The sequence below is a fragment of the Colletes gigas genome, unplaced genomic scaffold (genome assembly GCF_013123115.1).
Source record: "Colletes gigas isolate AHSC1104 unplaced genomic scaffold, ASM1312311v1 Colletes_gigas_Sc00015, whole genome shotgun sequence".
NCBI classification, from domain to species: domain Eukaryota; kingdom Metazoa; phylum Arthropoda; class Insecta; order Hymenoptera; family Colletidae; genus Colletes; species Colletes gigas.
This window is the reverse complement of record NW_025106644.1, coordinates 4,555,495-4,582,829: the sequence shown is the minus strand read 5'-3', so window position 1 is coordinate 4,582,829 and position 27,335 is coordinate 4,555,495. Positions and strand designations below refer to the sequence as shown.

Sequence of the window (27,335 nt, the reverse complement as noted above, 5' to 3'; positions counted from 1 at the left end):
ATCGCGAGCGCAGAACCGTCGATTATCAATATTGTGTACCATACAACGCCACGAAAGAGACACTTGGACTCTCCGCGACGATGTTTCGCAAGCTATTGCTTAAAATTCTTTCCACGATGCGTTATGTGCTCCGAGTATCGGCAATATTAAGCTCTGATCGTTAGGCGGCATAGCGTGCATTCCTGATGCGTTTATTTTTCCGAGGGTCGTTATTATCGAGCATTGCACGACGAACGCGGTAAAAAGTGGTTTTATACAAATGTACCCAGAATGAGATAATGACTCACTAATAGTTAAAATACATGGATCATGATTTAGTGTGATTTTTTTTTATACATGGTTTTCAAATGTTCAATCTTAAAGTCATCCAAAATTGTAATTGTCGTTTATTGATGCTTTCGGTTCTTTAAAGTGAATGATGAGTAATTGAATTAAATTTATTTAGTATGTTTCGAGAAAAAAATTCTGGTATATGTTGAAATTTTTCGGTAAAAAAAAAATTTTTCAAATCGTTCTAAAAAAATTATTTTCGGTTGTAAGGGTCGATTACAATCATTTTTAGTCATTACATATATTCCCGAAATCCTACGCATTTTCGAGAAAAAAATTTCATATCGAAAATCTAATCTGAGGCCAGAAATGTGGTTCCCCGAAAATGTGAATCTTTAAAATGTCATAACTCCTGAACGGATCGGAGGATTTCAATTTAAAAAAATGCAAACAACGCGTATTTTAGTGGAGCATATGTAGAAATTCTAACAATATTGGAAAAGTTGTTCCTTGACACCGTAAAGTGAGGAAAACCCCCCTAAAACTGGTTCAATTTTCAAACAGCCATAACTCCTATAATAGTAAAGGTATCTCATTGAAATTTTTTTCTGAAGCAGAGCCCATAAGTACCTGCAAAAAAGTATTAGACAACTTTTCTGTAGAGCGTCAAACAAATTTATTAAAAATAAATAACAAATTTTTAAGAAAAATCGACAGGGGGTAAGTCTCTAAATTCAACGAAAAAAAAAAATTTCAAATCGTTCTAAAAAAATTATTTCCGGGTGCGGGGGTTAATTACAACAAATTTTGGTCATTAGACATACCCTCTAAATCCTATCCACTTTCGAGAAAAAAATTCGAGAAGGGGGCAAATTTTTTGAAAAAATTAAAAGTTTCAAATCGTTCTAAAAAAATTATTTTCGGGTACGGGGGCCAATTACAATCAGTTTTGGTCGTTAGACATACCCTCAAAATCGTACCCACTTTCGAGAAAAAAATTCGAGAAGGGAGCAAATTTTTTGAAAAAATTAAAAATTCCAAATCGTTCTAAAAAAATTATATTTAGTTAGAGGGGTCAGTTACAAGCATTTTTGGTCATTAGACATACCCTCGAAATCCTATATTAGAGATACAAAAATGTACTTTGGTGTAATTTAAATACCTACTAAGTAATTCAATTACTCATCATTTACTTTGAAGAATCAAAGCATCAATAAATGATGCCTTTGAAAATTACGTAGTCGTATCAAAAATCGACAAATAATAAAAAAAACGCACTAAATCACGACCCATGTGTCATCAACAATCAGTGAATCATTACTTCATTATGAGTACATTTATATAAAATCACTTTTTACCGCGTTTGGCCTCTAATTGCCCCACTGTAGACTCGATTTGTCGTGGCATTTAGCCGCGATCCGTTTCGCTGGTGAAATCTCGCAGTTGACTCGCGACGCGCGCGAGCCTCGTTGCAACAAATGTAAACCGGAAACCGACCACATCTGCGATTTGAAAAATGCAGGAATGTAATGGCAAAAGTGCACAGATCATGAAACTTACACAAATGTTACAAAACAAAAGGAAAGGGTGAGACGTTTATTGAGAAACGGGGCCATGATCGCGCGGGAGTCGTTTGTTCCAATCCTCAGGGATGCATCTCACCTTGCACCGGCTGTTGCATGCGCATATCGCGACGGTCCGTACGTGGATCGTGCGTAAACACGTGCGTGGCGACGCGTATGAGTGCACATAGCCATACGCCGGGGGATGCATCGTCTGTCGCGCCCCCCCGCCCCCTTCCTCCTCGCGTCCACCACCCTGCGGACCTATATATTTCCCGGAGGGTCTCCCACTTTCGCCACTATCATTCCTGTCGCGGCTGCGGCAGCCTGTGAGCGCGCAAACGTGACTCCCGTACACGGTTTTCGTCTTCGAGCTTGCACGCGACCTGGCAGCTCACGCGCGGGGACCACCTGCCTTCGAATTTTCCGTGATCGGTGTGACATCGTGCTCCACAGTGCACCTCCGTGGCGAGTCCAAGTTCTCTGTTAACAGTTCGTCCGTTTTTCGATCGAGTTTCATCGAGTTTCTCTCGCCGGTTGCCTCGTGTTTCTCGGGAAATGTGTACCACGTGCGGTGTGCCCGCGACTCCGCCAGCAACTCCTACTGAATGGGATTAGATGAGGCACGACGGTACGTCGAACTATTCACAACGATAATAATCACATTCAAGCGACTATTGAATCGGTTGTGCGATCAGAACGATCAGAAGCGAACTGTCGTAGATTGTAAGAGTGTGGTACGGTCAATTTAGCGCGAATCTCTGATGTTTCCAAGTAATCCACGTTCCGGAAAGCATCCGTTAGATCCTCTTTCAAGCACGAAATTTACAGCCGATTTTCCAGCAATTGATCGCTGGGCTGCGAGCCGTACCGCATTCTTCACAGCTGTTCATACAACGATACACGCACGCTGACAAGAAGCCCGTGAATATAGATGCCTCTTTATACGGGCGTTCGCCAAGTAGCGATTTAATATATCGTGCCCCGTAAATTGCTTCTTTACGACTTTTATACTCGAGCTCTGACCGGCGTCTCTCGGTGCTCCAAATCTTTCCGTCGCGATTCTCGCTCCCAACGGGAAACTTTTGCGACCAGAGCCCATCCAGCGAAGTCTCTCGACAGGCGTGACGGTTTATCAGACAACGAGAGAGGATAAAAGTTAGAGGCAGAGACTTAAGGCGATCGACCTTAACCGGTCTAAAGGCATCCAGCGCTAGTTTGCCTTCTGCTAACGTTCTGTATCACACAACCGATAATGAGGTTTCGCCTTATAACGCATCGCGTTTCTCGTGCAGGATGGCCTGAGCCTCGGAGAAAATCTTCATGGATCGTTCACGAAAATCGAGGAATGACCGGTGGTTGCGGGGTACCGGGGATTCACCGCGGCGCCTACGGTGCACACAACGTCGCATCACGGTCAAGAATGTCGGGTGAGTGAGGATTACGCGAGTCTCGTGGCTAATTTAGACTTTTAAAAACCGAAAAATCCCTCACTAAGCGATCTGAGGCGTTCAATAAGCTGTACACAATTGTAAACATAAGATTGGTTAAAGCGTTTAACGTCGAAACACGATACTGGACAAGCAAGATGGGGCGTGAAATTTGTACGCGATTTTTATCGGTGACCGCGAGCGTGTGGTTTGTTCGAAAACGCGAAAGGAAAAAATAACGCCCGAAACACGATACCCCGCTCGATAACTCGTCATTTTAACGAGCTCTCTTTCTCTCGTGCGTACACATCGTGGTCGCTGTTTATTTTAATACGGACACCTCGTAATAATTCTCGATCGTACCGAACGAACGGACATCAATCCTTGCCCTCGTTACTTTCGATGCTCCGGGGCAGGGAGTCCCTTGTTATCTGCGAAGCATTCTTTGTACGCCGTGCAGCATGTCCGCGCATAATTACTGGTTTCGATTACGGATTTTCCGCCAAGTACTGGGAAACGTTTACGTCGTCTTTCTTTTATCATACGATCCGTCTGGTCTCTCGTACGCAACGAATCTTCGTCGTTCTTTTTGTCTTGGAAACCTAACAAAGCCTGTAATTGCATAGCAAGTGGACGTGGAACAAACGACAAAGATGTGAATTCCAAATTCGGCTGATAACCGTGAAAGTAACATCGTGCACCCTGTGACATTAATCCGGCGTGTAGGGTCTGATAGGCGTCGAAGAAAAAGGGGGAAAAAATGGCTACGAAGGAGAGAGGAAGGAGCCACGCGAACAATAAGCAATCTGTACCGGGGCATGTAGAGTAATTATGTTGAGTCTACGCGCGTGTACGGATGCGTGTATGCGGGCACATAGGTGGATCACATGCGGTGTACATTACGTACGGTATGTGGACGAGTTCCCCACGGTTCGTTTGTGATCCACTCGTGTTCCTGATAACACGGGGCGACGAAAACATGCGGCAGTCGTGTATTACATGGGTGTAAAATGTTCCAAGCAAATGTGTAAAGAAGCTCCTGTTATTATCAAAATTGTAACGTTTACATTGTATTGATTCGCGAGTATTGCTGAGGGAATTGTAATTTTTGTATCAAGCAACATCGATTGTAAGATGATTATCGCGACCCATAAGGACCACCCTCCGCGACCATAGTGTGCCCTCGCGTGCATAGTCAAAGAGACGAGCGCAAAACCTGCGTCCGCGGCGCATTGTGTATCGCGTGTATCTCGTGTGTTTGTGCATCGAGCGCGGCGGATGAGCGTAGGAACGAGCCCCGGGGGGAGCGATAACCTGAAACGAGCCGGAAAGACTATGAGTCTCGGATCTCCGAGGTGCGAACCGCGAGGCGGACTCGAATATCGATCAATTACTCGCGGAGCTGGTAAAACACGATCGCGCGGACGCGTACGCCCCGGAAAGGGGTTGGAAGGACAAACAAACAAAGGTGCATTAGCCTCTGCTGATGCGTACGAGTCGGAAATATGAAGAGCAGTTGGCGTGCAATCTTAGTCTTCACTGACGGACGAAAATTCATCGCGTTTGCTTCCTCTCTGCGTTCTCCAGCACCTGCTCACCTAAGGGTTATCAAAGAGATTAGGAATAGTAAAAGAAAACTCCTATAACTTGAGGAAGAACTTGAAGAACGCCCAGGGGGTCAATGAAACGCACCTTTCAGAGAACGGAACTATCGTTTAATTACGGATCAGCTGTTTCAGCTGTGCACGGTCCGGGATCGATTCGTTTCGATGGATGTATCGAGGGCCTCGCGTAGTAGCGAACCGATCCCATCTCGTGGAACCGAAGATAGAGTTGCCGTGAACGCCGGCAATAAACCCGCGGTTCACTCACGTACGTACAACGAATACTATTCATAAGTCGCGGCGAGCACGCTCGGAGCGTGGCGCCTCCACGACCACCTCGTAATTCTCGCGGCGAGCCTTCTCTTTTTCGCATGGGACTCACAATTAGGCCCATTATGCGCGCGCACATGTTCGCCGTGTTTCCGCCGTTTCACGTCACCGTGACCTTCCAAGCTTCGCCACCCGTTACTTGAGAGAACATGCAACAAATAGAGGAAAAAGTTCGAGATCGCGTTGAGTTGTATATTGGAAACGTTGACTGGGGTTTATTGTAATCTAAAGGACGTGGAAAGACTAAATGTAACGCGTGAGAGGATAGGACTGAATGTCATAGAAGTTAGAGGAAGTTGCAATTGGTGATGTTGATTCGTGTCGAAGATGCAACAAATTCTTAGAGAAAGAAGATGAAGATCGCGTTAAATTGTATATAGGAAACGTTGACTGAGGAATTATTGTAATCTAACGAATGTAACGCGTGAGAAGATAGGGCGAAGTGTCATAGAAGCGAAAGGAGGTTGCAATTGGTGACGTTGATTCTTATTAAAGATGCAACAAATTCCTAGGAGAAAATAGTTGAAGATCGCGTTGAATTGTATATTGAAAACGTTGACTTGGAATTATTGTTATCTAAACGACGAATGTAACGCGTTAGAGGATAGGACTGAGTGTCATAAAAGCTGGAGGAGGTTGCAATTAGGGGCGGACGAGTGATGTTGATTCGTATGGAAGATGCAACCTAGAGGAAAAAGATGACGATTGCGTTGAATTGTATATTGGAAACGTTGAGTGTGAATTATTGTAACCTAACGAATGTAACCTGTGAGAGGATGGGACCGAGTGTCATAGAAGCGAGAGGCGTTTGCAATTGTATCGATAGGGTGAAATAGGAGGGTTCAGCGAGTGCGGGGGCGTACGGTTGACGTTGATTCGCATCGAGTCCCGCAGCGAGGAGCGTCGACAGTTTCGAGACGCGTTGACAGCTACGACGCCCCGGCACCGGGGACCCGCAACCCCGCGACGATGCGTATTCTATCAACGTCCGTGGAGCGCGATAACCTCGGCGCAACTGCATGCTGAATGAGCCGTACGAGAAACGTCGTACCCGTCCCCTGTCCCTTTTCTGCAACAATGGCCTTTATGCGCGCGGGTACGCTATATCCCGAGCGGCACGGCACGAGAAAGGGAAAAAGGACGGGGCTGATCCACGTCGGCGTACGGACAAAGCCTGTCCTCGCCATATAGGAACCGCGCGGACGGCCAAGATTTAAATTGATTTCGAGATAAGTGCGTGGAATTAAAGATGCATTCGTACGATCATCCGCGCTTCGGGAGACCGGCGTTCCCGAGCGTTGCTCCTACTCCCGGCCGCTGGCAATTAGGTTTTCTCTTGCGTTTGTAACCGCCGTCTCGCTCGGAGGTTCGCAATCCGTCGTGGACGATAAATCCGACGAACAGAAGCTTCCTGGTCGCGACCGGCGATTAAGAGCTCGCGGCGCTCGTCTACGAATCGAGTATAGCAAACGACGAGGGTCGAAAAGGGGAACGGGACGTGAAATCGACGCCTACTTATAGATCATTGTAACGCTTCGTGCCTTTTAAACACACGGAGGATCCTTTGATCCCGAAAATATTGTCGAACAGAGTCCATTTGCGTCTTTCTCTGTCGCGCAAGCGCCGTAAATCTCTCGTAACGTTTGTAAACTATCCGCCGACTATGTCGACTAGAACAACGTTCTTTATTGTGCGGTATCTTGGTCTCAGCGAGATAGTCACGGAAAAAATAGGTTGTACGATCTTTTATCTGCGCTCCACGACACCATCACAAATTTTCCCGACGAGAGGAACGATAACGTTATTATTTACTACACGCTTGCCGTACCACCGATCGTCGTCTCTCCAGCCTATTTACCTGTCCGTTGAGCCTTGTTATTCTCCAATAACGCGGTTCTAAAATCGCCTGACGGATGGCCGCGTTGACGCAGAGATGATCGAACGGTCGCGTAGCTCGAGGCGCGTTCGACGATCGATGGTGTTCCACATTACCGCGAAGAATTGTTGTAAACACGGCTGGCGGCTATCAGGGGGCTAGGTATTGTGCACCGTGCAAGCTTGGGACGCGTACCGGACGCATCAGATAAGAATGTTCATGTCTCGCAACTCCTTTGGCCGCGGAGGCGGGGCGCTCGAAAACGGCATTAAACGGTGCCTGCTCGTTTATTTTTCAGTGAGCGCGAGATAGCGTGGCCCGACGTGAACCACCGCGCCACACCGCCAGCGGTGCCATCTCATATCCTATCCCGTCGTGTACGCGAAACCTATAATTATTCTTTCGAACGAGATCGTGGGCGAGCTGATCAGCCGCGTGCACGCTCTCTGCAATTTTTATTCCGCGTTTTCGAACGTTTCTCTTCCCTCCATTTTTCTTTATTGCAACCTGGCCCTGTTACGACAGCCGTTCCAACTGTATCGAACTCATCGCGATTATTATTAAACTTTATATGTATACGCGTGTCCCAAGCTCGAACGGAGCCATTTTCCCACGGATTATCCGAGTCTGTGCGTCCTGCGCGACGTTGTTGCACAGAGATTGGCAACCAGAGCCGCTAATTAGGCACAGGTACGCTCGACCGTCGCGTTCCAGCGAGCTGGATTAATTGGAAACTGTTCGAAATCGGGACGCGGGAACCGTCAAGTGTTAAAAGTGTGATATTATTTTTATTCGTAGAACAGATATGTTTCTGTTGTTTGTTAACGCGATCTCTCTGTTTTCTGTAAACGTTATTCCGGGACTGCGTCGTTCCAGCGTCATCGATGGATTGTGCGTCTCGAAATAGACACTCGGATTTAGCAGTTTGCCGGAAGTTACCGTTCACCGACCGATTCCAACCATGTCGCGAACACTGTGCTACGCGGCCACACGCCTGTTGATATTTTAGCGGCGATTTCCTTCCGGAAACCGCGCGTTTCTTGGCCCACTACTGTTACAGCGGCTCGTTTGTATAACAAAAACACCGTAGCTCTATATTTACGTTATTAATGTATTCGAATAGTACGGATCGAGCCACCTAGGGTTCAGATTAAAACGCGCCGCAGAAACGTCGCAAATATGTTGCACGTTTCGCATATAGAGACGTGACTCGATGCCTCCACGAGGGAATTTAAAACGTCTTCGCGTCTGTTTCCAACAGTCATCAAGCGTTTCTAGGTATAGACGAGTCCGCGGTCACAATTTTGAATTATATTCAAATATTGAGTATTGAGGCTCGAATAGCCAACGTTCCCACTGTTATTGTCCGAGGTTTCCGAATGCAAACCGCATCTGTAGAGCCATTGTCGTCCATGTTTCGCTAGCATCGCTAAGTAGCTGATATTGTATTACTTCTGTACCAGTCGAACTACATAAGTTGCTCGATAAACCCTTGGAATTGCTAATGTGAAAGACAATTAAGAATGTTTGATAGTACAGATGTATTTTTAGAGGGATTGGAATCCCCACTTTGATAAAAATGTTGATGGAATGCTCAGCACGCATGGAAGGAATTGGCCAAGCTCTGTAAACGTTACATACAACCCTGAGGACTCGCACGAGTGACCAACATGGTTTATTTAACGCTATTCAACGTGAAACATGGACGCGGAGATCCTCCGAAATTCTGTTCCGCGCTGACAGCGCCATCTACGCGCCATCTTCTTGCAGAGACCAATTGTACCGTATTAAAGCATGTTACCCTCTCTTGGGTGTTTATTGTAACGAGTTTAGGATACTATAAAAAAGTCATAGTGATCGTTTCGATCCATATAAATTATAGAAATCGTTAAAAACTCGATTCGCTGGCGGTGGAAGAATAATTGGCTCCCAAAGGCCCCCGGTGCGTTTCGATCCGTATTGGTGATCGTTTTACTTCAAAGCTACGTAAACAAAGGGCCAGATCGATCTACGATAAATGTACGAGCAACTGTAATTCCGTATCGCTTACAACCGCGTCCCATCTTTCGCGTATTGTATTCGTAAATTTTTTTGTTGGGGGTGGTGACTGAGAACGCGTGCGTGAGAGAGAAAGAGAGATCAAAATCGGCGAGAACGGAGATAACGTCGCTTCCGCCCGTTCCACCGAGCGAGAAACAAACGGTATACGTGAGCTTTCCGATATACGTGCCCGCCGTTCGTTAAACGAGCCAGCCGCGCTTGTTCGACCAAAACAATGCCTTGTATGCCTGCTACGTGTATTGTGTTCGAGCGAATCGAAGGGCCACGCCAGGCATAGCAAAAGGTACGAACGCTCGGCGTAAAAGTCGATTGGGAGTCACACTGTCCTCCATCGACGCCACCGCCTACCGATATCCGGTCGTAGCTAATTATTTCCGGCCGCGGAGAGCGTCGAGCCCTTCAACTTTCCGCCTTATTATTACTGGAAGTCCCTTTTCAATTTTAGAACTTTAATCGAACACGAAACCTTCTGTTATCCACCGAGCAACAGGTGGAAGAACACTTTACCGACCGATAGAGATCGTCTAGGCTAATATTTGCGAATATAAAGCTTCTTCTTACACTTATAAACGTGTTAAATGAAACTTTATGAAAGTATGTACTGTATTGTTCGTTTTCTATCATTAGAAAGTGATTAAATTTAATATTTTTTAATTTCAAGACAGTCGGTAAGTTACCGGTCGGTAAGTGTTAAAAAGTCGATAAGTTACCGATCGGTAACGTGTTAAAAAGTCGATTACTAGGTTACCGGTTGGTAAAGTGTTAACATCGGTGCGTTCACCCTTCCGCGTCTCTAAGAGTATCTTTTATGAGTGCGTTTTCCGGCGCATTATTCTCGGACCGTCGCTCTCGAACGTAACATTCTCGACGTTACAACTTGCAATGAAATTCTGTTTCAGCATTCCCGCAGAAAGTTGATACGTTCGAGGTATACGTTCGAGTTTGGACGTGTGCACATCTGGCCGTGCGGTTCTCATATTCGCGACGATCGAACAATAGTCGATAAGTTAGCAGTCAGCCGGCGATAAATCGCTCCGAAACTTGACTCGGAAGCGAGCGTGCGTGCGCGCGTATCTGCTTCAGGAAGAAAATTACGAACAGATCCATCTTGCTGTGTCCAGATCCGCATCGAATTTATGCCGGGGATCTTCGGTTTGTCTGTTGGGGAGGCTAGATAACGGAGCGGCCGACTTCCTTATCGTGCTATTTACGACGCTCCTAGTCCAGCAAAAAAAAATGTTGCATGGTGCACACGTTGCATTCGAAAGCATACGAGGCCCTCGTGGCGCCTACGACCTTCTCCTTCGATCAAACCGACTTAATGGCTCGGTAACACCGACCGCGATCGTTACAGCGTTAACGACTAATTAGCTCAGCGATTCGATAACGCTCGAAACACGCTCCCTCGATGTAGATAAAATTAGAGCTTGCTTCGTTTTATGATCAGCGTTTCTCACTATAATAATTGTATCTTCTAGTTATCTTCTAGTTTACTCGTGTTTCCGTGTACTTTGCTTCATGAGACCTTTGTTTACTTTGTGTCAACGGAAGTTCCAAGAGCACCTTTTTATCAAAGTACACAATGCTCCAGAGCACTTGTGGCCATTTTTGTCGTCGAGGTCGGAGGTCATGGTTGGCGAGGACCTCCCCGCAAAATGGAAGACCGTGTACCGGGAAATTGGTTCCATTTCGCGGCACGTACAACCACGATACCGGCTCGAAAAGGTGGTAATCATTTCGAAACGCGGAACATCGCAGGCCCATTTACCTGTCGGTTGCTTTTTGCGCGAATCGGAGAGCGTTACAGCGTTACGGCGGTTCGAATGGTACTTTTGAAGGGTCGACGGAAATAGACTATCGAGGGAAGTGGTATTCGATGTTCGATAGTTGCTCGAACGATGAGGCTAGACACGATGGAATTCGGGTTTATCGGTAGTCGAAGTCTACAGGCTAGTTAACGCCCCTTCGACGGTGGCCGCGCGGCACGGAACGGAAATTAATTGATTTAAGTGGCCCGTTCGCGGTGCTCTGATCCTTCAGACATTCAGTCTGCGATCTGTCGACTTCGTAAACGAGAAAATAATTTCCTCGCGGTAATTACAGTCTTCCAAGATGGCGTCCATACGGGCCGCCATTAGAATTTCCCAAAAAACATTTATTCTTTTAACATGGGGATACTAAAAACGTTATAAGAATTTTTATAATTAACATATTGAATTTTTCAGGAGTTACCATGCGGATTTTTTTCTCATATTATCGAAGAAATTGCTAGAAAAACACACACACAGACTCGGTCGGTAACGTATGTTTGATTCTCGTTCCCCGTCGGTAACGTTCCTTTTGAATTGACCTTTCGTTGACATTCCATCCAGTAACCTTATATCGGAACCTCTGTTTCATAGGTCAGTGAAATGTCGTGGCCCCAAAAAACCGACAAATGGTCCCCCTGGAGGATGAAAGAAATAAAAGAGCCACGACCGTACCGGTGGCCTTAAAGGCAAGCGTGTTTCGGAGCAACTCTCGCTCATAATATGTGTAACTCGTGTATACACATATTATGATATATCATATTCCGGTTGTGGCCGTAGGATCCCGAAGACCGGTTCTTAATAATTAACATATGCAACGTTAATTTTACGGAATTATAATTTCACGTCACTCGTCGTCGGTGAACCGACGTGTACGCGTAAGAACGTGGTGCAACGAGGACGGAGGAGGGTCAGGATGCGTGCATGCCTGTCTCTCGGCTACCCGTCTTCTTCTCAGGGAGTGTCTTTTTGCTGTTTCGAGGCACGAGCGAAATTGGTAAATAGACTCGTCAGAATTTTTCCTATTCGCGTGCCGTGGACGGAATCCAAGATCCTCGACAGCCTCCGCACGATCGAAATGTCGCTTGGATTCCGTTTAAATTTGAGAAATGTTCGCGTGCGGGTGAGCAACAAAAATTGCTCCAAGGAAGAAGTTAGTACGGGAGTAACTGCGGGCGGTTTACCTACATGAAGATGGTTGAACGTGTCTTGTTAACTGCACGCACGACTGGGCAATACTCTCTCGCGTACACGTGAAACCTAATACACCGAAAACGAGTCCAACGGATCGGAGAGTGAAACGCGAAGACGATGGACCCGGGAGGAAACACCGAAAACGAAGAAAGAACGCTTTGAAGAGGTTCAGAGGGAGGGTGGACGTAGAGATCTAGGCTCAGGGAGGCTCTGTGCTTCAATTAAAAGTTATTGAAGGTTTAATTAACGTATAATAATTATTTGAAGCACCTGGGGAGTGCGATCGAAGCGTAGATTTCGAAGTTAAGAGGCTCGATAGGGGAATGTAGGTTAACGAAGCGGGGGAGCGCGTTTGAGACGTAGGGTCGAGCGACACCTGGTCCATTCGTGTCCTCCTCCAGGTGAGAAAGTCGGTTCCTCGTTATTCGTCGCACGTAGCACTCTCGCATCCTCCCACGCTTCTATTAATAACACCTCAGAGACGCGTAGTATTTATAGGCATGTCACATTACTATGCCGTGGCTGAAAAAGCCGCATGTAAAAGAGTTCCGTCTTCCCATTGGGCAATTAAAATTTCGTCGATGTACAGTTATCGCTTAAGATTCTAAACGGTGTGTCGAAACCACGGATATCTCTTCCTGTTAATTATCCGAACGATTGATCTTTGGCCGTAGAAACGATCCCCCGTTGTCGGTTTATTAATATCGAGCGCGATCGAATTAAGATCCCCAGCAATGGCTGGCTCGGTCATGCACAGATCATCCGATCAGATTCGACAACGAACTCTTATATTTCCTCGACATGCAGCTCGTGGCTGATTAGCACGGTAAAAAGCCCGGGATCGATCGATAATGATCGACCAGAACGCGAAAGTTCACGATCCCATTGTGTCCTGTTGCGTTTGTTAGTGCCATCCTCGTGAACAGGCTAGAAATATTGGCCACGCCATCTTGCTGTGCTCGCACGGTCGTTCGACGATGGCGAGGAAAAAGGGAAAAATTGAGGGGGAGAGGTAGGAGTGCGTGGTTAATGCACGCATAAACAGGAATGTTTCGCAGCTTCTCACGGGATGCATGCATTTATACGCCTCGGTATCGAAGTGCTCCGGTATCATTAGAGGAGCCATTCGAGACTCACGCCCCCATTGTCCGAGGGCAACTTTCTTCCTCCTCTCCCTCGTTTAACGCCGAAGATCCTCACAGCCTGCCCGAGAGACAATGCCGTACGTGTATCGTGCATCATATTTCACAGTCGTTCCTTTTTTGCGTTACGGGCGCGTACGTATCGGTATCAGGGGGGACGGGGGGTCCCGAGTCCCCCTCCTGGCGACGAAAATCCCCGTAACCGGGGGACCACCGTGGTTAAAATCATTTTGCCCGGCCTCCTGCGACGCCGACTCCCGACGAATTATTCTCATCCGCTTTTCGACCGCAGAAACGCCACGGCACCGGAACGAATCCCATGAAGAATCTCAGAGTTACTCCTTGGCAAGCGGACTCTGCCATTCCTGAAGCGATTCGCAACCCCTCGACTTAATTCTTCTCGCGATCCCTCGCTAATTCGGTGGAAAAAGCCCTACATTGCGATTAAAATCATCTGAGAGGTATAAATTTGGGAATATACTAATGTTATTTCTGTTGTTTATTTGTTTTCTGAGTTGTAGATAATTTGGGCGGACTTAAATAATATTGGGGGACTGTGTAATCACCGCCATCTTCGTTTTGATAATTGATTTTTATTGGAGAAAGCACAGAATTGTGATTAAAATTATCACAGAGTTATAAATTAGACAATATAGCAATTGTATTTCTATTATTACTGTGATTTATTTGTCATTTTGAGTTGTAGACAACATGGATGGACTAAAATAATATTGAGGGGCTCTAAAATCGCCGCCATCTTTGTTTTGATCATTCATTTCCACTGAAGAAAGCTCAGAATCATTTCCTAGTTATAAATTAGAGAGTAAAGAAATTATATATCTGTTTTTCTTGTGATTTATTGTTTATATTTGAATTGTAGATAACACGGATGAATCCCGCGAACAATATCGAGGATAATCGCCGCCATCTTTGTCCCGCGGGAGCCATTATCGGACCGTTGCACCGTCCGCCATTGATACTGTCGCAAAATTCCTGAAATATCCCGGGGCGCACGGAGCGAATCTCTTCCGGCGAGGAACACAACGAACCCGCCAGCGTTTCGCACGCTGTTACTCGATCGAGATAGAGTTTTTTGCGGGTGTATCGACTTCGCGGCGAGATATCTCGCGGCGAGGGTCGTATCTTCGACCCGTTATGACTTCGCTATCACGGTCGGTGCGTCACACGTCGTCGATAAACAATGTCGGTCTTGTCTTGAATGGCGTAGGAATGTTAAAAACTGATCAATAAGAAACACTCGTGTATGACGATGCGTTTATCGGTTAGAGGCGCAATAGACTACGCTCATGCTTGTCCAGAGCTTGAATGACAGCGTCTATAATCGACATTTTTATCATAGTATATCTCCTTAAGGTTTTCACGAATTAGAAACTTCTGAAAGGACGAATTGTTTTGATTTGTAGTCTAGAATACTCTTTGAAGTAGCGTCGTTCAAAAGGTAACGGGCATCGAAACGTGGCGAAACGACACGAGTAACTGGAATCCGAACGGTCTGAGCGCCGCAAAGAATGGAGGAACACGTGTTCGCCGTTGCAACTGGGCGCACGATTGCTCCGTGGCGACTGACCAGTGCAGCTGCAGCAAGTGCAATGGTTGCATGCACGTCCCTTTCTTAGGTGCTGGGCATACCGAGCCACGCGTTCCAATTCATAATAATCGTGTCTAATAAACTACGGTACCATTTGCAAGCGACGTAATTGATTATCGTCCAACAGGAAGCTCACAGAAGCTGAACAGTAATCTTCTTGGTTCTTCTTCAATTTTTTTTTTGGGGAACTCTCAACGTTAGAAATTGCTCGAGCAATAATTTTTTTGTGTACATATCGTTCTTCCATTCGTTTGTAACGTTTGCTCGTGTTCCTCGTGTGCATTTCATGTATCCAAATGCCCAACTGCTGGCGCGTTACAGTTTGTTTCGCTCTCCGTTTCCCCTTTTTTCTCCGCTCAGGGGCGTAATGATTAATTAAGCTTTCCGAGAAAACGCAACAAGCGAAACGTTATTAGCGCTTAGTGGCACAGTTTACTCGAATCAGCGTCACAGCCTCCCTCCCCTGCTCCCCCCCGTATGCATCTTCCTCTCCCTCATCCGCTTCCCCTTTCCAGATCCGAGATCTATGGTGGAGTTTTAATAATCGCCGTGACGGAATGGTCTGGCGCCTATTCGTTGCACACGCTGCTGCAACCTGGGGATGCACGCGATTCCGTGCCGTGAAAATCGAGGACTACTGAAATCTATGACCTCCAGACTGCACGATCGAGAACGCTTGCTCCCCGTATCCTGTAAATTAACTTCAAAAGAGGGTCGCTGACCAGAGTATCCCAGAACTTTAATCACCGGAGTGGATTTATTCGCTTCTGTGGCGGATAAACGCGATTTAAAAACTAGTTATTGCGAACGAGGATGCACAGAGTGGAATCGTTTAGTCTCGAGTCGGTATTATATAGTAGAGTTCCGATTACCGGCCGCGCAATTATCTGGAATGATCGTATAATCGGCATTTTTAAGGAAAATCGACATGGGGTGGGCAAATTCTCTGTTGAAATTAAAAAATTTCAAATCAGTCTAAAAAAATTATTTTTAGCTGGGGGGGTTAATTACAATCATTTTTGGTTATTACACATACTCCCGAAATCCTTCGCATTTTAGAGAAAAAAATTCGAGAAGGGGGGAATTTTTCGACAAAATTAAAAAATTTCGAATCATTCTAAAAAAAATATTTCCAGTTGTAGTAGTCGATTACAAACATCTTTGGTGAATAGACGTACCCCTTAAATCCTGCGCGCTTTCGAGAAAAAAAATTCTTAATATCGGAATTTTAATGGAGAGTGTCGTATTCTTGAAATGTCTACCACCAAGGAGACCCGGGTCGAAAGATAGATAGTTGCAGAGATAAAGTGATAATTGGCTCGGTTGAACGGTCGCCGAATGCTCGGTGAAAAACGCTCGCAGATGGACAATGACGATAACAAATTGCATTCCATTACGTCGGATTAATTAAGGCATCTCTGCAATCTTTGTTTCAGATCGATTCTAGCTCTGACAATGCTCACCGCGGCCAGCGTCTCCTGTACCCACGTGCCCGACAAGTATCCCATCGAGGTGAGTCTCAGTCCCAGGTAACATCGATATCAATGTGTATTCGAGCTTCAGATCGATTCTCTTTCTCGACTATCGAACCGTCAAGTATCGCTTCGATCGATCGTTACGCGATCTATCTAACAGAAATATGTTGTTCGAACGGGGTATCCCCGTTTCAACCGATATAATACCGGTATCGCAACGATCTCTCCCATTACGATACTTTATCCTCGACGCGCGGTCGTCCGGTGCATATTAATTTAATCCACTTACAGGAATTAATAAGCAATTACGAAGACGTTATTCTTGGGTGGCACGAGAAGAATAATTAATCGACACTGGAAGAAGTTCCTAAATTACAACCGGAGCTGGCTGCGGTTCTCAAGGCCAGGCGAACGAGGAACGCAAAATGCAAACACATTTATGTGTCGTGCAACGCCGCCTTGGTACCGCGTTTCTATTACGCTTAAACGAACCGTTTACTTTACGAAATATTGCGATACCGCCGTCGACCTCGCGTGATCGTTTCGAGAAAACGCGTTCCTTGTTAACCGTTCGTTTCGCGCGCGCGTAATTGTCACCGAAGGATTTCTCAATCTTCCAGAATTACATTTTCTGGAAACTGTCCATCGTGAAATTGTCAAGTGATAGAAGACTAGAGTCGCTAAACTATTTTCCAGGTGTATCACATGCTGCGGGAGAAGACTCAGTTCGGTCTGGGACGCGACAATCGAATCAGAGGCACCTGGGGCGCCTGGAGTCCCTGGAGCGGGTGTTCGAGGACCTGTGGCACCGGCATCCAGTCTCAATCTCGCGAGTGTGTGCCATATCAGTAAGCAAACCCTCTTTTTCAAAGTTTTTTTGCACGATAAAACACTTTCTTATACAAAAATCGATAGGAAACTCGATTGCAACTAACCCAGACCTAACCCAGACTTAACAGTATCGATAGTAATCGATTATCGCAGCTCGCCGCGTAACATACTATCGATTACCAGCGAGTAATCGATTATCGTACCGTCGATTCCCGCCAATAATCGCACGTCTCGCGGTACCGTTAACGTTTCGCGCGATCAAAGGTCGCGAGCAACCGTTTCGCGGTTTCGAACGGTCCCAAGCAACACCTACACGCGAACAGACAGAATTTCGTGGAGAAATTCCACCCGTGGATCGATCTTCGGAAGCGTGTCAGTTTACGAGCGGAGGAACAGTTAAGTATCGAGCAAATTGCTGATCGGTAGCCGAGGGAAGATTGCACGCTAGTCAGCGACCTCGAAACGTGTTATCGTTGCTGACATTTGCACGTAACGCTACCTGGGCAAGGATTTACCGTTCAAAATCTCTCTATCGAATTTAATAAACGGATATCTTTGCTCGTAGATCCCTAGTAGCGATGGTCGTCGCTGTTTCCGCCGCGAGAATGGTCGACTGAAACGAACGATTTGTTTCAGGAGACTCTTAAGGAAGAGGAGCATTATCTTGGGGAACGGCACGAGCAACTCGCGACCCATTTGCATCGGCACGTACAAGAGATACCACACGTGCAACACGCAGGTAAATCAACGCGACATGTGCAGCGCCAACGTTTACATCGTTGAGTACTGTCTGCGATAGATTAACGTTTGCACTTTGTTAATGGCGCCCACGGTGAGCCTGTCGAACGACACTCCAAAAGAGTTAATTATTACATTCGACGATAAACTGGACCACCTTTCGATCCTCTAAAAATATTCCAAACTTTTATCGTTAATCGATCTTCGAAAAGTAATCTGTTACTTGTCCGACAGAGGTGTCCAAACTTCCCAGAAGATTTGCGGGCGGAACAATGCGCCAAATACAACGGACGAAATTACAAGGGCGAGAGTTACGATTGGGTTCCCTTTTTAGATGGTAAGTTGGGGGGCTTTTAGAGTTTATTAAGTCCCGTTTTGTAATCGTAATTTATTTTGGTCAGCTCCGAACTCTTGTGCACTTAATTGCCGCGCTATTGGTGAGCGTTTTTATGCAACGCTTGAACCGGCAGTAATGGACGGCACACCCTGCGACGCTCCAAATGTTCGTGGACATTCTGGAATCTCTATGGAACGCACAGATCGGTGGCTATGTGTCACTGGACAGTGCAAGGTAATTAATTAATTACGAGATTCTTAGTCCAAGTTCTTAAGGAGAGGGTGTTAACCCCTCCTCCATTTTGTTGAAACTTTGCACACACTTTGTAGATTTGTAGATATTCGATAATTTTAGAAATATTAATTGCTTTCATTATTATCCACAAATCTCAGTTGCAATTACCACCATGATATCAATACCAAATTTTTATAAACATTATAAATTTTATTGCTAACAAAGGTACTTAATTACAATGTTAATTAGCATTTTTATGTGTGATTTTCATTATTTAAATTTATCCATATCCCGAGAAAAAACTTTCGTAGTCATGGAGAATCGCACTCGGACCAACTGGGTGGGAGTTCCTTACTCTACCATCACGCCCAATGGTGGTAATTAATACATAATAGATTGACACTGTATGTGATGGATTAATAACGAAACTTTGATCATTAATATTTAAAAAATTATTGTTATCTTATAACTAAATTTACAAGTGTGCAAAGTTTGAACCCTCTGCACTCCTACGTCGAATGACATCTTTTCAAGCCCAAACCAAAGAGATAATAATTTTCACTGGATATATGAAAATTAAATATAATTAATTTTTTCTTATTATTCTATAACAATAACTTTTCTATAATAATAACTTTTTTCTATACCATAAGACTATTTCATAAGAATTTTATTGTATTCAATTTTTAAATTTAGTTATTGAAATATTTATAAATAAGAAATTAAATTATATTTATTATTTAATACACTTGAAAATTACAAAATACGATAATTTTTAATTAACGTAAATTTCAAATAAAACACTTAAAAGCATTGGGGAGCAGCTGGTAACAAGATTGAAATATAATTTGGAGTGCAAAGGGTTAACAAAATGGGTGACCAGGTATTGCCCGCTCCTCATCAGTTATTTCTATTGACTCTCAGTACAAAAACATTACATAACGGTAATTTGCACGTAATTTTCTGTTGCAGACAGTAGGTTGCGACGGTGTGGTAGGTTCAGGCGTGACGACGGATGCTTGTGGTGTCTGCGGTGGTCAGGGTAAAGGTTGTCGACTGTACGAGGGGATTTTTATGGAACCAATCCTGCCCAGAGGTCATCAACCCGTGACCACGATACCGAAGGGAGCTGTGTCTCTCAACATCTCCGAACTTCGTTTCAGCAGCAACTTCTTGGGTACTTCATCTTGTATAGAAAACTAAGTGTACAGAGGAGAGAACGTTTCTTAATAATCTGATCCGTTTAGCATTGAGGGACAGCAACGGTAGTTACATCTTGAATGGACCGTTGGCATATAGTTCAAGCGGCACTTATAAAGCGGCTGGCACGACATTAACATACCAGAGGGGTGACAGAAGCCGCGTGGAGTGCATCTTGGCAACCGGGCCACTGAACGATTCTTTGCATTTAGAGGTACAACCATAAAGACGCCTCTGATATCTGACCCCTCGCGGAATTTATTTCACCCACGGTTTCTTTCTTTCTTTTTTTGCCCCCCGTTCCCTATTGTGTGTTGTATTCTTAAATCGTTCCCCCCTCTCAGATACTGGCGCAGGAAATGAATCCCGGAGTGCTTTACAAGTACATGTTGCCGCTGAAGGGACCATCCAACGGGAAGGCGATGATAGCACCGCCGCTTTTCGCGACAGGTAACCGTTTTTAGCCACGAGGCGTTTAATCGACTGCATTTTTCAAGGTGACGTCCTTACGCGACCCACTTTATGAACCACTGGTGACTCACGCAAAGAGCAAAAGCGATCCGTTACCGTCCCTTTGTTGCAGGATCCACGGATCGTGGCAACGAAATCCCCGATTCGGACGTTCGCGTCGCTCTGACCAGAATGTAAATATTACTAGAGGCTATTGTTCAAGCTCCATGATTCGAAAAGCGTTTAGAATTTGCTATCGTGCAGCATCGTCGCTTTTTCAGGCCCGACCGGAAGGCTGATCTGTCGCCCAGGAGTCGCGACAGAGCACCGAAGGCAGAGATGAAGCATCCGCCTACCACCGTGATGGCCGGCGATCAACCAAAGTCGAAGGCCAAAAGGAAGAAGCGAATGAAATTCGGGTGGATGGTCTTCGGATTGACTCCTTGCTCCAAAGATTGTGGAGGAGGTGAATTATCAATTAGGAAAAAAAATAGGCGTGGGAAGTCCCCTACCGATTCACGAAATTTATTAGCAGGAAGCCACACATCCGTGATCCTCCCACGTTATTATTTTCCACGCGTGGTTGCCCGAGCCTTTCACGAAAAAATCTGCTTCTTTTCATTTATGTTTGGACAGAAATAACAGGGTCAGATGTCTGGGTTCACGCTTCCCAAAACTCTTTGTTCGTTTCAATGAATACTATCTACATATCTATATATACAGAGTGCATAGGGTCAAAAGAATAATATTTCAGACAATTTTAAAGCAGAGGTAGTCAGATTCCTAGAGACTATGTATCTTTAATTATAAGTAGACTGTGGATCTTCTTGCAAATTTTATTAATTGAATTAATGAAATGGGAGCTTTCTAAAAGCTTGTCTCAACCCCTAAATTCCCTAGTCTAGTTACAAGCACTACAGTAACTTTGTAGTCTCCTTTTACCTACTCAATGTACCCCACACCAGCCTAAGTTTGTATCTTTTTTGTTTCTACACTTCTTTCTAAAAGGTGTTTACCCATCAATTAAATTCAACCACTTTCAGGGGTTCGAACAGCGATTTTCAAGTGTGTTCGCGAGACCAACCAGATGATAGTGAACGAGAAGCGTTGTCGGAACGTGGAGAAGCCTCAGCAGCCGCCTCCATTGCGTTGCAACGACCGTCCCTGTCTAGCCAAGTAAATTATTCTGTCTGTAATTGGAACGTTAACCATTACCACGTACAAATTAAAGAGTATCACGATTTGGGTTGCAGATGGAGGGCAGAGCCGTGGAGCGAGTGTTCAGTCAGCTGCGGGACCGGTACCAGGACACGAAAATTGGAGTGCGTACAGGAATTAAACGCGAATTTAACGATGCAAGTGGCGGCCGGTGCGTGCATCCGACCGACGGACCTGTTAACCGTGGAGACCTGCACGAAACCGGCTTGCAGCCCGGAATTAAGGCACATGCACTCGCCGCACGACACACCCAGATGGGACGTCGGCCCTTGGGGCCCCGTAAGTGGGGCCTTTTTTATCAATACAAACAATTGAAGACTCCCTTCGACGCTTCTAAGCATCTCCACTCGTTTCACACGTGTTCCTTTGTATCAATTCTGAATCTTCACGCGTTTGGAACGTTCAGCAATCGTTCTTGTGATTTCAGTGCTCTGCAACGTGTGGAAGAGGAGTGAGGAATCGAACAGTCACGTGCATCACACCTGGTAAATCCTGCCCTCTGTTCAACAAGCCAGAGTCTGAAAAGGTTTGCGACTCTGTGTCTTGTGTAAGCAACAGCGCTGACCAACGAGCACCTTGGCTGTACTCCAATTGGTCGTCCAAGGTAAAATTATTCTTTGCTACAAGAAGTAGTCAATGTTCTTGCTTCTTGGACCTTTCTTATCTTTTGTTTTAGTGCTCAGTCGAGTGTGGCAAGGGGGTCGAGACTAGGCAAGTAGCCTGTGCAGATGGCAGTGAACTGTTTTGCAATCCCACAGAGAGACCGGAAACGGAAAGGCAGTGCTATGGGAAAGGGACCAAGTGCGATAAAGCCAAGTGGTTCATTGGCCCATGGACATCAGTTAGTAACAAATACTCAAAACACACACTTGTTCTCATTAACAGGGGTATTTTAGTACAGACTTTAAAGTGAACCAAAGAAACAAGACTATGAACCACATTTGCTCAACCCCCTAGACCAGAATATCTTATTATATCTAATGTTATAATTTCAGTGTTCTGTGTCTTGCGGAGTGGGCGTCCAGAATCGAGAGGTTCTCTGCGTAGCAAGGACGAACAGTAAATTTGTCGTGTTACCAGCGCACGATTGCAACGATTCGAGGCCAGCAACCGAGCAACCATGCAGCGTGTCCGTGTGCAGACCGGAATGGTTCACTTCGAGCTGGTCGAAGGCAAATTACACGCAGAAATTCACTGTGATGCAAGGGACCCTGACTTTGTGATCGTATAAATATCTATTTTTAGTGCTCGACGACGTGTGGCACCGGTGTGCAAACGAGACTGGTCCGTTGCATTCTCGAGGGCGTCGAGGACTCGAATTGCCTGGAGGACGCAAGACCGACCGAGAGGCTGCAATGTAGTTCAAAATCGTGCGAGAATGAGATCTCGACGCCGAGCAAACCACCGAAAAGTAAGCTAAATTGTTGAATCTAATCGATTCATTTTTTGCAACGTCTTGACAAGATATTTTACCCAATTTCAGAAGCCTACGAGACGTCAGAGTGTGTCGACAAACACCCAAACTGTGCGTTGGTTGTGAAGAATGGCCTGTGTCGGATAAAGTACTACAAGTACTCGTGCTGCAAGTGCCGCGAGTAATTGTCATTAACACAGTAGCTCTGCCTTAGATAATGTAACTGGATCGTTCGATGGAACGAATGAATCGTGTCTGCTATCCGAAAACTGTTGCAAACAGACCGTATTATGTAGAAGATTATTTAACGCAATGTCCTATCTAATCACGCGTAGAATTATTTCTGTGGTCGTTCTGCCTCCGCGAGATAGGCTACGGAACAATTATTTAATTCATTTCGAACGTTAACCCCCGGGAAACGGAATAGTAAACGAAAGCATACTAGTCGTTTGTAGTAGACGAAATAATGTCGGTCCGTTGTTACGCCCCTAAGTACGCTGCAACCCATTTGCATGCACGCTACCGTGTACCGTTTACATGTGTAAGTAACGCCACATCGAGCTGGCGATCTAGCGATCAAATTAATCTTATATTTATATCGCTGATTAATTACAGCAGTACTTCGTTTCTTCGAATGAAATTTCACCCATTGCCAAGTTCACTGTACTTACTGAGCTTTTTATATTGAAATTATTGAAAATTTAGTTCTCAGAAGTAAGTCGTGATTAATATTAGTCGATTAATGGAATTAATCCATGAATTTCCATGGCTAATAATAACGTTGATTAGAAACAAAAATTCTATACACTGTAATATTGTTTGTATAATGAAATCTGTAATTATAACGTAAGTTTTAAACAAACGAAAGAAACTTGATGTAAGCACTACCGCTAGAGAAATAATTTCTAACTATTTTTATGATCGTGTCACATACCACCACGGAGATAAATAAAAATCAGAACATCTAAAACCAAACAAAATTTGAGAAACACTACTTGTTACTGTATTCATTCAGAATGAAATTAAACTATAAGGATCAAAACTAAATGTGAAAATAAACTATATTTATACTAAACTATACGAGGAAGATGGACCATTGTGTTTTTCAAATGTATATTAAATTCTTTGATACCCCTCCATTCCAGCCTTTTCTTCCTGTAACAAAAACTTGTTTAATTGATTAGTATATGGAAAATATATAAAATAAATTTTGGGATTTGAAAAGTGATCCTATTTAAAAGGATTTTGTATACATATACCGTTTGTTTGGGTTTCACTTTCAATTCTTGGAATTGCCGCGACTTTGAAGTCGCTCATCGCGTCCACGGTTTAGGGGAACCCCCCTTGAAACGCTCTTCCAGCTCAAGTTACCTCAGACGCGTTCCGATAACAATTCTTATAATAGAATTGTTGGGTATCTGCGTATTTCACGGAGTGCTCGAGCTTGGTATTAAATTTCAGGCTTTGGCAGGACCGTCGAAAAAAGAAAAGATTCAAGGAGTCAAAGGGGCCCTGACAAACTGTCTCAAGAACGGGCTGCAACAAATTGCTTTTCATCTTTATTTTCGAATAAGGATGGAAAGTCATCTCTGTTAACTATATCATTGTATTCGCCTGTAGCTATAGCATTTTATAGTTTTTCAGATGCTAATTGCACCACCAAATGATCGCGTTTGATTTCAAAGTAGTATCGCAAATAATTTAAACTTATCGTGATCAATTTTAGCGTTGCAAATGGAATATTTATAACGTAAATAATAATGACGATATGTTACAACGATATTGTCTAGTCCCGCCAATTTTTATATTATAACGTTATTGTCTCATTAGCAGCGACACTGGGTGGTGGGCGGGAGAAGTTCCAATGTCTCGAATATTCGTTGCTTTTTCGAATTAAATCTTTTAATTAAAATTTAACTATCAAATTATTTATTATCGCTATATTTTTCCCATGTTGGGAATATTTTTAAGCTTCGAAAACGAGATTTAATCTTTCTTTCCGAGCTCCGCGAGACAACGGAGCTCCCCCTCGTCACCCCCGATTCGCTCGACGCAGCGGAGAATCGCCATTCGTACGTTACAAGTTGGCGTGGTAAGATGTGTCCGAGCGTGTGTCTCTAACCGGCTGATATATAATTACTACACGCGTTTGCTTTCTAACGGTAATTTCGTTAACAATTAATACATTTCTATTATAAATTGAGTCGAAATTGTGAGAAAACTGAGTCGTATTTCGCATAATTTCCTCGATATCCAACCGGCTTCTTTATATCTTTCTAAACCAAATTACGTATCTTATACATGTTATTTCGAGATCAATTATTCTTTAATTGTCTTTTCTGCAATGCATTTGCCTTTAATTTGTACTTTATTTCTGTTACAGTCTCTGAAATTCGAAATCAAGAAATTTCTATTCAAAATGGAAGCTTCGCGAATCATCGAAGGCGCCCCCACCCTCCCTCCTAATTCGCAAACGATGCTGGATGCAACGGGGGGACGTCATTACTATTCTAAAAAGTGGCGGGGTGAGACGTGTCCAGCGTCTAACGGCTAACGAGGTACATATTTCGAACTTTTTGATCTTTCCTCACTTATTATTACTCGCGTTTACTCTTTAACAGTGCTTTTGTTTAATTGTGTTGTGTATTAATACATTTTAACTATAAATTCAATCGGAATTGTGCGAAAAAGTGAATCGGTATTTCGATCGTTTTCTTACGATATTCAACCGGTGTCGATTCTTTCTAAACGAAATTACGTATCTTTTGCATATTATTTCGAGATCAATTATTCTTTAATTATGTTTCCTGCAATGCATTTGCTTTAATTTGTATTTTTGTGATAAAGTCGACGAAATTCGAAGTCGAGAAATTTCTATTCAAAATGGAAGCTTCGGGAATCATCGGAGGCGCCCCCACCCACCCCCCCCCAATTCGCAAGTGATGCTGGATGCAACGGGGGGACGCCATTACTATTTTAAAAAGTGGCGGGGTGAGACGTGTCGGAGCGTGTTCAGACCTGTCCATCGTCTAACGGCTAACGAGGTACATATTTCGAACTTTTTGATCTTTCCTCACTTATTATTACTCGCGTTTACTCTTTAACAGTGCTTTTGTTTAATTGTGTTGTGTATTAATACATTTTAACTATAAATTCAATCGGAATTGTGCGAAAAAGTGAATCGGTATTTCGATCGTTTTCTTACGATATTCAACCGGTGTCGATTCTTTCTAAACGAAATTACGTATCTTTTGCATATTATTTCGAGATCAATTATTCTTTAATTATGTTTCCTGCAATGCATTTGCTTTAATTTGTATTTTTGTGATAAAGTCGACGAAATTCGAAGTCGAGAAATTTCTATTCAAAATGGAAGCTTCGGGAATCATCGGAGGCGCCCCCACCCACCCCCCCAATTCGCAAGTGATGCTGGATGCAACGCGGGGACGCCATTACTATTTTAAAAAGTGGCGGGGTGAGACGTGTCGGAGCGTGTTCAGACCTGTCCATCGTCTAACGGCTAACGAGGTACATATTTCGAACTTTTTGATATTTCCTCACTTATTATTACTCGCGTTTACTCTTTAACAGTGCTTTTGTTTAATTGTGTTGTGTATTAATTCATTTTAACTATAAATTCAATCGAAATTGTGCGGAAAAGTGAATCGTGTTTCGATCGTTTTCTTCGACTGTCGTCGGTTTATTATATCTCTTTAAAGGAGATTACGCATCTCGTATTTATTATTTCAAGTTCAGTTATTGCTTAATTGTGATTAGATGTGTTTACTGTGATATATTTGACTTTAATTTATATTTTATTTCGGATTGAAATTCGAAGTCGGTGGACTCCATTTTGAATTAGAAGCTTCGGCAATCTTCGGATTCCTCCGTATTAATTCGCGAACGATGCTCGGTACCGCGCGTGGCCGCCATTTCTATTTTAAAAATCGACGTGTCAATACGTGTCTACTTCTCGCGACCAATTAAGTACGTTTTTTATCATTAATACTACTCGCGTTTACTCTCTAGCGGTGCTTTTGTTTAATTGTCGTGTGTGTTAATACATTTCAACTATAAATTCAATCGAAATTGTGCGGAAAAGTGAATCGTGTTTCGATCGTTTTCTTCGACTGTCGTCGGTTTATTATATCTCTTTAAAGGAGATTACGCATCTCGTATTTATTATTTCAAGTTCAGTTATTGCTTAATTGTGATTAGATGTGTTTACTGTGATATATTTGACTTTAATTTATATTTTATTTCGGATTGAAATTCGAAGTCGGTGGACTCCATTTTGAATTAGAAGCTTCGGCAATCTTCGGATTCCTCCGTATTAATTCGCGAACGATGCTCGGTACCGCGCGTGGCCGCCATTTCTATTTTAAAAATCGACGTGTCAATACGTGTCTACTTCTCGCGACCAATTAAGCACGTTTTTTATCATTAATACTACTCGCGTTTACTCTCTAGCGGTGCTTTTGTTTAATTGTCGTGTGTGTTAATACATTTCAACTATAAATTCAATCGGAATCGTGCGGAAAAGTGAATCGTG

The 27,335-nt window shown here is 44.1% G+C and overlaps 1 protein-coding gene across 1 annotated transcript; it reads left to right on the top strand.

The window, feature by feature from the left end:
- Positions 1-3,151: 3,151 nt before the first annotated feature.
- Positions 3,152-23,434, top strand: LOC122399917 (thrombospondin type-1 domain-containing protein 4-like). Its single transcript, XM_043400985.1, has 18 exons — positions 3,152-3,262; positions 16,323-16,398; positions 17,058-17,209; positions 17,829-17,931; positions 18,165-18,267; positions 18,332-18,501; positions 19,474-19,678; positions 19,749-19,915; positions 20,046-20,151; positions 20,285-20,345; positions 20,433-20,617; positions 21,195-21,327; positions 21,405-21,648; positions 21,797-21,973; positions 22,046-22,210; positions 22,365-22,541; positions 22,615-22,780; positions 22,853-23,434. Exons 1-18 carry the CDS (start codon positions 3,156-3,158, stop codon positions 22,966-22,968), a joined length of 2,613 nt encoding a protein of 870 aa, XP_043256920.1. The 5' UTR covers positions 3,152-3,155; the 3' UTR covers positions 22,969-23,434.
- Positions 23,435-27,335: the final 3,901 nt, after the last annotated feature.

Bases quoted from the DNA above. Each gene is read 5' to 3' on its own strand.
- LOC122399917 (XM_043400985.1), top strand. From the start codon at position 3,156: ATGGATCGTTCACGAAAATCGAGGAATGACCGGTGGTTGCGGGGTACC. The intron at 3,263-16,322 runs GTGAGTGAGGAT...TCTTTGTTTCAG, and splicing joins ATCACGGTCAAGAATGTCGG to ATCGATTCTAGCTCTGACAA. The intron at 22,211-22,364 runs GTTAGTAACAAA...TTATAATTTCAG, and splicing joins TCATTGGCCCATGGACATCA to TGTTCTGTGTCTTGCGGAGT.